Source organism: Sebastes umbrosus, chromosome 7, assembly GCF_015220745.1.
Source record: "Sebastes umbrosus isolate fSebUmb1 chromosome 7, fSebUmb1.pri, whole genome shotgun sequence".
NCBI lineage: Eukaryota > Metazoa > Chordata > Actinopteri > Perciformes > Sebastidae > Sebastes > Sebastes umbrosus.
The window spans coordinates 21,972,607-21,985,341 of NC_051275.1; the positions used below are offsets into that span (position 1 = coordinate 21,972,607).

The following is a 12,735-nucleotide window of genomic DNA, read 5'->3' on the forward strand; positions in this document are numbered from 1 at the left end:
GGACCACTTATCCCCATGATATTTTAACCATAATGCAATAAACTGTTAACGATGCTGACTAGTTTGCATAATACCTTGGCAGCCTTGATTGAACATGAGCTCTGTGTTTACAGACACAGAAACACAAAGGAATTAATAGCCTGTATACTGTGAATAATGGCTTGAAGAAGCAGAACAATTGTTGTAATTTCCACCAGGAAAATCTCTTCTCACTTTCTCACACATTACTGGAAGGTCAAAAGTGAAGAGCAGCAACATTCACTCAACTGTGTATTTTTTTTCTCCTACAGTGCGAAAATTAAAGATTCAGATTTGACCCTCAACACTGTAAAACACCTGTGACGTGAAAATGTGTTTGATGGAGTCTGCATGACTTTACATGTTTATCTTTCTGTAGTAGAATAATAAACTGACACTGCCTATTTTCTTTTATGTGGCATGAAACGAGTTTGAATCTCACATCAGCATGCACATCATTGACTTGATTTATGACTTCACATGTTGTGAATCATAAATCAAGCGTATAATGTGAACATAAGCTGTGCAGACAGGCTACAGCCAGGTATAGAGATACCTGATTTGCTCAAACACTTACTATAACAGGCACAGTGCTGGTTTGTGTACACAAAACAACATTAGTATTCTACCAATATCCTGGCCAACTATGGAGAATGATCATACTCAAATTATATGTTTCACATGGCCTCACATGGCTGAATCCAACTGGTAATGATGTTTTTGTCTTTATTTAAAAGATAATTGAACGTTTAGCCTGAACGATGGCTCAATATAGCAGTAATTTAATATGTTTAATTTGTTGCCCAGACTAATATTTCCCTTATTTCTAATGCAACACTACAATTTACTGATCAGCACTCCGCTCAACCAGAGGAGAAAAACCTGATTCTCATTAATATCGTTGTAATATTGAATTTCCACCTCCTTATCTTCAGTTTAGTTTAGTTTAGTTTATTACTTTATTTGACAGGGACAGTGCATATTGATAACATTTCTAAAAATATGCCAGAGTTAGCCAGAAATGCTGATTTTCCTCTTTAGTCCCCGGGTAAAACCACAGATGTTAGGAATAAAAGCAATGAAAAATAAAATAATAATAATAGTAATAATAGTTTCTTTTCCATATCTCACTGTTTCTGTTTCAACTGTACATCAACTGCATGCACACTTGATCATGCACAAATTCTGGCCGGAAGGGTAGGGGTTGGTGCGAACACACACACACACACACACGTTATTTTCTTTGCCTGAGGTATTGTGGAGCTTAGGTCAACTGGTCTCAAGACAAAAAGTAAGAGGAATCACAAATATTATCCTGAGCATGTGATAGTGTGGGTGCACATTCTTGAGTATGTGTGTGTGTGTTTGCCTCATTGAGTGCGTGAGATCACACACTTTGTCAGAGGGCGGCCCATAAAACGGCTTAATGAGTAGGGAGAGAACAGGAGACTGTTGGCTGGGTGTAGGAGAGAGGTGGAAGGAGGTCCGGTGGAGGGTTAGATGAAAGCATAGAGGGGGAGAAAGAACCTGCAAGTAAGTTAGTAATTGGTTACTAGTATAAATACAGATACCTGAAGAGTGCATTTTTTACATTTACTTTTTAAGTCTAGAAGCTGTCTTTAGATCAAATTTGGATGCAATCCTGTATTTCTCTGCTTGCAGCCTACTAACTAGAAGTGAATCTACTCCTCTGTGCTGCTTTTGAGTCTCACCTCATCAGCTGCAGTCTGTGAGGGCATCTCTTCAGCAGGAGCTTATATTCCCACTGTGGTTAAGACTGGAGCGTCTCTGACTTTTCACCATGAGGAGCTTGTATGTATCTGTAGTTCTGCTGCAGCTCATTGGGACTTCTTTATGCCAATTCCCTCGCCCATGTGCCAACTCAGAGGGGCTACGGACCAAAGAGTGCTGCCCAGTGTGGGACGGTGACCGCTCAGCCTGCGGCGCCCTGTCAGGTCGTGGTTTTTGCACTGAGGTGGAGGTCTCAGAGGAACCCCACGGGCCCCAGTACCCACACAGTGGGATCGATGACAGAGAGCGCTGGCCTTTGGCTTTCTTCAACCGGACGTGTCGCTGTGCTGGGAACTATGGTGGTGTTAACTGTGGTGAGTGCAGGTTTGGTTACTGGGGGTCAAACTGTGCTGAATTCAGGGAGTCGGTGCGCAGGAACGTCCTGACCTTGTCACCTGCTGAGCAACAGAAATTCATCTCTTATCTGAACCTGGCGAAGAACACCGTCAGCCGTGACTATGTGATCTCCACGGCAACAAGAGCAGAGATGGGTGAAAACGGTGAGAACCCCATGTTCTCCGACATCAACACCTACGACCTGTTTGTCTGGATTCACTACTACGTGTCCCGGGACGCCTTCCTGGGAGGGCCAGGGAACGTATGGAGGGACATCGACTTTGCCCATGAATCTGCAGCCTTTCTGCCGTGGCACCGAGTCTACCTGCTTCACTGGGAGAATGAGATAAGGAAGCTGACAGGAGATTTTAACTTCACCATCCCATACTGGGACTGGAGGGATGCCCAGTCCTGTGAAGTGTGCACCGATGCTCTGATGGGTGGACGCAACCCCCTCAATCCTAACCTCATCAGCCCTGGTTCAGTCTTCTCCTCGTGGAAGGTAAGAACATTTGATTATTTCTCTCTCTGACTCCGAGTGTGTGAGTGAAAAGTGCATGTCTAACTAGATCTATGAGCAAGTTGTTCTTATCCATTGTTAAAGAGACGGAAAATTCCTTTCCCCAAGAAACAAAGGCTTGTTTTATTTCCAGCATCTGTTGTTCTAAAGCTGGTTTAACCTCTTAATCCAAAGAAATGAGAGATTTGATTGGAAACACACAAGAGTTCATCCTCAAGTGATCCAGACAACATAAAAAAGAGAGAGTGAAAATCCTACTTGAGAGGCTTTGTATTCCACATCCCAGAAAATGTATCTAAGACAGCAACTTTATTCTGAGTTATTCAGAGAAATCTGTCAGAAATCTTGTAGTAGTTTGCACTTCATATGGATGGGTGGAGATTCATGGATATCATCTATAGGCTCTTTAACCACAGTAGCTCACTAAATGTGTGTGTGTGTGTGTGTGTGTGTGTGTGTGTGTGTGTAGGTGATCTGCACCCAGCCAGAGGAGTACAACAACCGGGAGGCGTTGTGCAACGCCACCGGCGAGGGCCCGCTGTTGCGCAACCCCGGCAACCATGACAACAACCGCGTGCAGAGGCTCCCCACAACAGCTGATGTGGACTTCACTGTGGGCCTCTCCCAGTACGAGACGGGAGCCATGGACCGATTCTCCAATATGAGCTTTAGAAACGTCATAGAGGGTAGGAGTGGTACACACACACACACACACACACACGCACGCACACGCGCACACACACACACACACACACACACACACATTAGTATTACTGTACTTCCGTTTAAACATTGAACCTGAACCTGATCCTTGGTCTAATCTGTCTAATGAGTTCTGGCTCATTTAGTTTATACAAGGGTAGAAAATACAATCATGTGCGTGTCTATATACATGCATTCAAAGAGAAGCAAGCACAAATACAGACATACACACTTTTGTAAACCTGTTAAAAGTGAGAAAAAGACAGATTCAAACTGGAGGAAATATTTGCAAACAGGTGCTGAAAACATCCATCCTACTAAAACTGAGTAATTCAACTTCAGCCATACCTTGATGCTTGAGCCTAATAGGTTTTTGGTCCACATTAGTGTCTCACTCAGAGTTACCTTGAAGCACTTTCCACGAGCGTCCTCTTAAAAAGAGCCTATTTTAATAGACTGCTTCCAAAGTCAGGAGCCTTCAGCAGTTATTAAGCTCAATAAGTCACTTGCTTGTCAGTGTGCTCGACATCATCTATCTGAGTTATATCAAAAGTGTCTCAAATATGTGAGAAAGAGCACTTGAAACACTAGAAGTGAGTACATCCTTCATATTCAACTCTGTTAAAACGTCACATGTACTTAAGAGAATATGTTTTAAGTGAATTTAGTAGAAATCTACTCACCTCTCTCCCACATGTCAACTTCTATCCCTCTCTCTTATCGTCCTGCAGGTTTTGCCAGTCCAGCGTCAGGCATGGCGGTGCCGGGCCAGAGCACCATGCACAACGCCTTGCATGTCTTCATGAACGGCACCATGTCCTCAGTGCAGGGTTCAGCCAACGACCCCATATTCCTGCTGCACCATGCTTTCATCGACAGGTACGGTGATGCACACAAACATGTCTACAGGAAAAGAGAGAACACGCTATGGTTACACAAAATCAATTATTCATTTGGTCAATTGTTTCATTTTACTGTAGCGAATAGCCACATTTGTTCTGTAATGATACACAAAACATACATGTGTCAGAAATGAGAAAGAGGGAAGAGATAGAGGAGGAATACCCAAAAAATCATTTTTCTTCCTATATGTCATTGCCTACCTCCTTGATACTACCATTATATGATTTCTCCATTTCTTTATTATATCCATCTTTATCCATCCTTCCCCTCATCCCTCTTTTTTCTCCCGTTTATCTCTCTGTACCTTCCGTCTCTCCTCCAGCATCTTTGAGCGCTGGCTCAGAGCCCACCAACCTCTCCGGACCAACTACCCTCGTGCCAATGCCCCCATCGGCCACAACGACGGTTACTACATGGTGCCCTTCCTGCCTCTCTACAGAAACGGAGACTACTTCCTGTCTGACAAAGCTCTGGGATTTGAGTACGCCTACCTGTTGGACCCTGGTCAGTACAGTAAACGAGTGTTTCTACAACTTTTTTGTATTTTTGCGGTAACTTACAGGCAACACTGTTGTAAGTTACTGTTGTGATGTGTTACAGTAAATCAGCTTTACCATGAGTGTGCTTAACAGTATAACTGTTCTACTGTAATTGTGGTTTTACAGTATGGTTACAGTGACATGCATCCATTACCATGGGCACAGCAAAAGATGCAGGCTACTCTAAAGGGCTATTGTTAAGGATTCGCTAAATGATCATGATTTTAATGGAAAACTATGATTGCTGTGTTGGTTCCAGAGAGGATAAACAGATATATTGATATCTTTCACCAATAGATAGCGACTGAGAGCACAAAACAGAATAAAATGTATGGTCATATGCATACTTTTCATTAAGCCATTCACTTTAGTTTCCTATTTAAAGGTGCTATTGATAACAGTCAGCCACTAGATTGCATTTACTTCACAACAAGTCATTGTCAGGCACTCACCGTCAATCTAAGCCATTTATCCGTTGTTTCCACACTGACGACACAGAGATACTACGTGATACCAATGTTGTTTTACTATTGACTCGTAAGCCTTGTTAGAAGTGGAAACCAAACTTCAGATATCTTCCACAGAGAAAAACAAAACATTCATTTTGGACCCACCAATTTCAAAAAAAAAAATTATTCACAATCATAATATTTTTTTCAAGAAAAGCCATACTTTTATTCAGCACCTTTCTAAAGGCTCTGTGGATGTATTATATTTAAAAAAATATTCATCAACATAAAAATGTTATCAATAAGACATTTAACTACTGTAAGTTATTTCTTCTGCATTCTGTGCGAAGAGCCCATATATATATATATATATATATATATATATATATAAAATCATTAACATCATATTATCTCCACTACAGGCCAGAGGTTTGTTCAGGAGTTCCTGACGCCCTACCTCCAACAGGCCCAGCAGATCTGGCAGTGGCTCCTGGGAGCCGGGCTCCTCGGGGCGGCGATCGCTGCACTCCTCGCCGCGCTGCTTATTGTTGCACGGAGGAAGTGGAAGCGTAACCAGAGGAGGAAGAGGACGCCGAGCTACGGAGAGAGACAGCCATTACTGAACAGCAGCTCAGAGGAAGGTTCATCTTCGTATCAGACTACTCTGTAACACACACAGATACTGCACATACAGCTAATGCACTATTAGGGGTGCTTTCAGGAAGCAAATGAATGAGATGGTACAAGATCGAAATTGTTATTGATTTCAAATCTATTCAAATTTTAAAATGGTATAGAGCAGGTGATTTTCATTGTGGTGGTAACAGCATTGGAAAATGTCAGTAAAATGTCTTTAAAGAAACACTGTCACAGGTTAAAAAAAAAGTTTTTTAAAACTTCTGATATCTAATTTTTCCAGACATTTTCAAATATTTTCTTGCACTTTTTTACGTTTTTTAGGCAACAAAAAACTAATTTTCACCTCCAGTGTATTTGGGTAGTGACAGAGGATACAGTGGTAGATATCTCAGCAATAAAAGTTGTAGCTACTTATCACTAGAAGTGAATGGGAAATCTTTTTTGGGTGAACTGACCCTTTAAGGTTTGAGACAATTTAAATGGAGAATATGGAGAATGGATTCCCCTAATATTTTATACATTCAGCAGATATGTAAAGGAAATATTTAGTTTGACACACACACAAAAACAGAGCCATTAAATGTTCATTAATACAATGCAACACATGTCAGTGTTAAAATGAAAATATAAAGATGTACACACTACACTACAGTATTGTCTTGTGAGTATTTGTACTGTGACTTGTGTCAGGTGAAAGAACTCACCTTTGAGTACATTTACTGTCTCTTTGACAGATGTGGATATTCCTTCTTTGGCAACTTTTTCTTGACCTTCTTCACTGACCTGAAACACAACATCCTGTTACATAATTATAATAATTACATAATTTATTATTTCATTGTTTAGTACTCTATTTAACTGTGGTTCTGTTTACAAGACACATACTGTATGTACATATGTAAGTTTATTCAACTAAATTGTCTGTAGCTCAAGGAAAGGTCATTTAAAGTCAGGTCAGGTCTGAAGTACCGTAGCTGTAGTGACTGAATAAATCCGTGTCAGAACGAAAATTAAAGGTACTGCTTCCAAATTACCTCTTTCTCTTCATTAGTAAAAATGCATTATAGTAACAGAGAACCTTTCTAGATGTAATCAAGATTCCTCAGAAAAAGGTTCTGCACAGATTATATGTACCCGTCTGTTGTGAATATGTAATGGTCAGAATGGCCAAGTACGTTCACAGATTTCCTTCATTTTAAACAGTTCATCATAGACGGTATCAGTGCCTTTGAGTGTGAAACTGTTTTACAGAAGTGAAATCACTGACACAACTCTCAAACACGCTCTCTCTTGTGCGTTAGCGCTGGTGCTAAAGGACTGTGATCTTTCACAAGCAAAGAAAATGTAGGTGGCATCATGATAACAAACATGAATCATGAGTTTGTACAGGCTGCATTAAAATCAGACAAATCAGATCCATTTTTTCTCTGTGATTTTTTTTGTCATCTGTTGGTCATGCAGGAAAGCAGACTACACACATTTGTTTGTTGCCAGTTTGTATATAAAGTAATTCATGGCTACTTCCCATTATCACTGACGTATCCAGTTCATATACAAACATAGAAATAGCTTAGCAGATTACAAAACTAAAGTAGGTCTAGTTAATGCCGCTTAACAGTCGATATTGTTTGATAAAATGATGTTGTTTCTTAAGTATATGCTTGTGACTATGAATTATATATTTAGGATAATATCGTTAATTGTGCCAGGATCGGAAATAGTAAATATTTTCCCACTTACTAAGTGCAAGTAAACAATATATAATAAATAGAAAATCTCTTTTATTTCAGACTTTGTCTTGTTCTTTAAAAAAGAGGACAATCCTGAAAATAGACAATTTAACATTTAAATATATTTAAATTCCAAATGCTAAATAAATGGTTGCTAATTACAATTTGAGATAATATGATTGTTTCAGTCACAAAATCATAAATATAAAAAATATCAAGATGTTGATTCTCTGCAGAAACCTGATGTTTCCAGTTTTGGCACATTTAAAAAAAAAAAAGAATAGACTTTAAAACATAACAAACTATTACAAATGTAGTATTAAACATACAAATAGATTGTTATTAATTCGCCAGTATCCTCATTTCTTTTTATCAGTAACTTCTTGACTTTCTGGAGATATGTAAAAAAAAAAATAAAGACAGACTCTTACTTTGTTTAGAAATTGCCAAAGCCCTGCAGAAGTTTTTCACATAACATCAAATAACTTTAAACAGTATAAATACATTTAGAAAACAACTAACTAAGAATACTGGCTTGCGGTGTAGTGTAGGTTTGCTCTGTATAAGACAGATCTTTGCATACATGAACAGCAAACTGATAAAAAACAAAATGAAAACAAAGACTGAATCAAGTGTCCGTTTTATGTCCTTTTGCTTCCACTGCTTTCCTCTGATGAGTGACAGTCTCACAGACCAATCAAATGCTTAGTTACTGACTCCAAGCTCAGACACAGGAAGTGTTTGTTCTCAGCGGCATTTCCCTTCAGGCTGTCTACAGATCCGGCGTCCATGAGTGTGACAAACAGACACTTTTTGGTTGATAGACCAAACTGAGACTTTCTTGACTTGCGAAATTATGTTTTGAATTGACAAACATATGTGTGATTCATGGCGCAATTCAAACGGGATCAAAAAAAATATTTGTCTCTCGCCGTTGACTATTGTATACAAAATAAGGTCCATTGGGGGACACCGGAAGGGGCGAGATTTCACCTCTCTATTGGTTACCACAACTGATTTGCCCATGTGGTTCCACCTCTCTGGTTATTTAAGTCAACTGTTTCTTGTCTGGTCCCTGTGTGATGTTTCAGCCCCGATGACCTGAAAGATGAATTCCCTCTCCTTTAAAATCATTCTCATGTGTTTGTCGTCGTGGAATTGCAGGTCTTCAGCATGAGAAAGCGTATTTAGTCCACAGAGGGGTGTGTCAGGGAAAAGACGAAATCCAACCGCAACTTTACAAACACAGAGCATCATGAGTGGAGAATTCGAACAGCAGTGAGCTGCTCTCTTCACTTTTCCTCGGAGGTTGATCGGATCAGATGCTGAAGCTTTTAGAGCAGTCAGTCGGGGGTCGGGCTGGTCGGTAGAGAGGAACAGTCCTCATGCTGCATGTTAACGTCTTGTCCTGCTGGGCCTTTTGTGACCATGGGCAGGGATGCATATGAAATAATAATATAGTCTGTGGATATTCATATGTCAAATGGCAAAGTTGCTGTTGTTTTCAGTGAGGCTGAAGTGTAGGACCAGTTCGGCTTTCCGATCAGCTGAAGGACTCCTTGTTGAATTCAAAGGTTGTTCCAGAGGATCGGGATGAGTTACACAGTCTATGAAGAGTCCTGGAGATGCCCTTCGGTCCACAGCAGAAAACCCCGACTCGCTTACTGAAACCACAGAGAGAGAAAGAGTTAATAGATGTAATAACACTGGATTCATACTCCAAACCTGGACATTCACTGGGTCTGCACCATTACCAGCAGGCGAAGTCTGCTCACCATTTAAAAGCCTTATTAGCCGGTACATTCACTGGATGCCCCGTTCAATTCAAGCGGCTCATCATCCCTTCTCGCCAGATTGTGCCCTGGTCTGTATGAAAAGGAGCGCACCCACACTCTACTCACTGCTTATTGGTCTTCCCAATCTCATCGAACAGTAACTTCCACTTGGGTCGACCAACCAGTAGTCTCGAGGTGAGCGGGCGGTACTTCTCCTCAGACATGCTCTGTAAAATAAGGTAGATAACAAAAACATCCCAGTTTTTATATTGCAATAACTGATTTGATTTGGTCATTTCAGGGGAACAAGCTGTCAACACAACACTCTTTAAGTTGATTAAGTTTTTAAGTAAATAGTTGGATGTGTAAATCCAGCAGTAACGGAGGAACATTATAATTCTTGATACATTTCATATCTCCTTTACTAGAGACATCTGACCAACGCAGCAGCAGATGGATGACACATCAAATCTTTTTTTTATTAGAAAAGCACTGTTGACATCTATAGGTTAAAAGATCCCAGTCTGTCATTACAACAGGTTCTCCATCCTCTGCCTCCAGTTTCTCCTCTTCTCTTGCTTTCTCCTGCTAACCTAAAAGCTGTAGCAGCCTGTGCTCTCTAGTTTAAGGGTCATTAAATGTTATCCGTAGTGCAAACAGTTGTGGGCAGTCATCAGCAAAGCAAAGCCAATTCAGGGACTGACGAGGTGGGATCAAGTAAAAATAATGAGCTGCATGGGTTGTTTGTGTATCAGACAAGTAAGCTACTGGTATATTGAAACTTGTCACACTTTAAAATTTAGCTATTTCAATTTTCCTGAAAGGTCCATCAGCCACCAGGTACATTACATTCATCTGAGCTCCTGCATTTCCACAGGACATGGGTGTGAGACAAAGGTCAGGCCAAGCGTCATGTCACTGTCTTTTTGTGGTCAAGCAGTTAATCACCTGCGTCGATCCTTTTTCACAGAGCAGCTCTGTTACGGGTCACGATCTTTATACACCCAATAGTGTTATCTAATTTCCTGCCTGTCTTACAAACTAAGATCAATAAAGCTGTGTGTTTGAGCAGGGTAAAAGCTGGAACCCTCCCAAATCAGGAGCATGAAACATAAACACTCGTAAACGTGTTCAGGGTGCAACGTGCTTTGAAAAGTGTTTCTCTCCCTTTCGGGGAATCGAATCCCCCCCGATACTCACCACTATACTATCGAGGAGTTGCTTTAAGTAAGTCACATGAACAAAAACATAGGAAGTCAGCAACACAAGACTATATTACTGCTGGATTTTTTAATGGTAAAAAACCTAATCATTCTTAATTTATTTTATATTTTTATTTATCTATTTTAATTTGTATATGGTAACTTATTATTATTATTATTATTATTATTATTATTATTATTATTATTATTATTATTAATAATAATAATAATAATAATAATAATAATAATAATAATAATAATAATAATAATATTTTATTATTATTTTTTCTACTTCCTTGTTTTTGAAAACTTTGTATTTCAATTTACAGTTACTATCTGTTAGTATATGTAAATATTATTTTATTTATTGTATCAGGTTTGGCTTGATCTCAACGATATGAATCATTTAATAAGAATAGAAATATTAGCAGCTATTTACAGTATGATCAAAAATATGCCCAAACAATTGATAAAATCAATGATATTGTTTTAATAGGTATTGTTTTACTGCTCTCTGTGGCCGTGTTTTGTATCTTTACAGAAACTGGGGCGAGTAAGAAAAGGTGGAGAGAGTTTGAAACAAGTTGATCACTATAGAAGTGCTCCAGCTGAAACAATCTGACTCAAAAATAAATACTGTGTAGTTCAGAGAGAGAACAGTAAACTCAAGAGAAGACTTTTCCCTTCTCTCTGTCATATACTGCCCTGTAGTGGGTTAGGCTTTTAAACACTGACAAACAATGGATCGATGAAGAGATGAATGAGTGAACAGTCAATGAAATGAAAAGATGAACATAAAAAGATAGACGTGTGTGTCACACCTACCTGCAGGCTGTCTGTCTGACTGACATACAGTTTCAGATTAAAGTAGTCCGGTCTGTTTTCCTGCCAAAGCTAAAGGAGAAACACAGACATGGAAAGTTCGGTGTTTTAGTGGTGCTGTGATGCATTTAGGTCTAATTCAACAAATAGATATTTAGGATTAAATGCAACATTTATTCTTTAGGTTTCTCTGAAATAGGAGAGGTGAAATTACTAACAGCCACAAGATGGCGATCAATACACTAAATCTGATAATAGTCTGTTTATCCACATCTCTGTAAAAACCTAAAATTGTTACATTTATATTGTTTTAAAAAAAACTATTCTCTGCACTGCTGACTGTTTCAGTATGCATATAAAGAAGTTATTTGCAAAAATCAAATAATTGACAGTAACAGAGATATGCAGAGGTTAGTACCTTATAAGTGATTATATTTGATCAAACCATATTTCTACATAAACTTTGTTTTACTGTATTGAGACTTTAAAATAGGGCTGCAATTAAGAAATATTTTAATCTGTTGATTAGTCTTGATTAATTATTCTCATTAATCGATTAGTTGTTTGGTCTATAAAATGTCAGAAGATGGTGAGAAATGTTGATCAGTGTTTCCCAAAGCCAAAGATGACGTCCTCAAATGTTTTGTTTTTGTCCACAACGCAAAGATATTCAGTTTACTGTCATAGAGGAGTAAAGAAACCAGAAAATATTCACATTTAAGAAGCTGGAATCAGAGAATCTTGACTTTTTTTTCTTAAAAAATTACTCAAACGATTAATTTAATAGTTGACAACTAATCGATTAATCCTTGCAGCTCTACTTTAAAAGCACAGGTGCCACACTCCCCTGCTCATTTTCTTCGTCTTTAACCTCTGACCTCCCCCTTCCTCTTAAAACCCGGCCGGAAAACTTTCTTTGACCAGATTGAGAGCAAACACACACAGGAATGGAAAGTTGCTGGTCCCACTAGCCTGTGGCAAGTACATTATCTTTGCTGGTAAATCTTTAGGGGCATTGGCTCAGTTAAAAAATGCCAAACAACTTCTTAAGTCTTTTCAGAAAGTGAATCTCCTGACCCACTGCTGACATTCATGCACACAATAACACTGGATGCTGGTCAAACAATGACCAAGCTCTGATTATGAACCACAGTTTAGCTCCCACGTTTTAATCAAAATAACACGAAGGCTGTGGGACGCAGACTTTGTCCTGACCTTGTGATGAAGGGCACACAGCAGCTCTGCAAACCAGTAGAAAGAGTGGAGCTCCCTGCAGACCCACACAAAGTATAACCTCTGCAACCTGCAA

At 39.3% G+C, this 12,735-nt stretch overlaps 2 protein-coding genes across 2 annotated transcripts in view; one reads left to right on the forward strand and one right to left on the reverse strand.

The window, feature by feature from the left end:
• The first annotated feature begins 1,501 nt into the window (after positions 1 to 1,501).
• Positions 1,502 to 6,877, forward strand: tyr (tyrosinase). Its single transcript, XM_037774557.1, has 5 exons — positions 1,502 to 2,647; positions 3,135 to 3,351; positions 4,099 to 4,246; positions 4,593 to 4,774; positions 5,681 to 6,877. The coding sequence occupies exons 1-5, from the start codon at positions 1,820 to 1,822 to the stop codon at positions 5,926 to 5,928; spliced, it is 1,623 nt and encodes a 540-aa protein (XP_037630485.1). The 5' UTR covers positions 1,502 to 1,819; the 3' UTR covers positions 5,929 to 6,877.
• Positions 6,878 to 8,459: 1,582 nt separating this feature from the next.
• Positions 8,460 to 12,735, reverse strand: part of LOC119490821 (NADPH oxidase 4) — a 21,315-nt gene continuing 17,039 nt past the window's right edge. The window contains exons 15-18 of the mRNA XM_037774311.1: positions 12,642 to 12,735; positions 11,430 to 11,498; positions 9,529 to 9,629; positions 8,460 to 9,291 (exon numbers count right to left, since the gene is read on the reverse strand). The exon at positions 12,642 to 12,735 is cut by the window's right edge and continues 15 nt beyond it. Coding sequence (XP_037630239.1) covers positions 9,171 to 9,291; positions 9,529 to 9,629; positions 11,430 to 11,498; positions 12,642 to 12,735 — 385 coding nt within the window. The 3' untranslated portion in view covers positions 8,460 to 9,170. The remainder of the gene's footprint in view (positions 9,292 to 9,528; positions 9,630 to 11,429; positions 11,499 to 12,641) is intronic.

Excerpts from the sequence above, each read along its gene's own strand:
- tyr (XM_037774557.1), top strand. The coding sequence starts at position 1,820 with ATGAGGAGCTTGTATGTATCTGTAGTTCTGCTGCAGCTCATTGGGACT. Across the intron at positions 4,247-4,592 it reads CACCATGCTTTCATCGACAG|CATCTTTGAGCGCTGGCTCA; the intron begins GTACGGTGATGC and ends TCTCTCCTCCAG. Across the intron at positions 4,775-5,680 it reads CGCCTACCTGTTGGACCCTG|GCCAGAGGTTTGTTCAGGAG; the intron begins GTCAGTACAGTA and ends TCTCCACTACAG.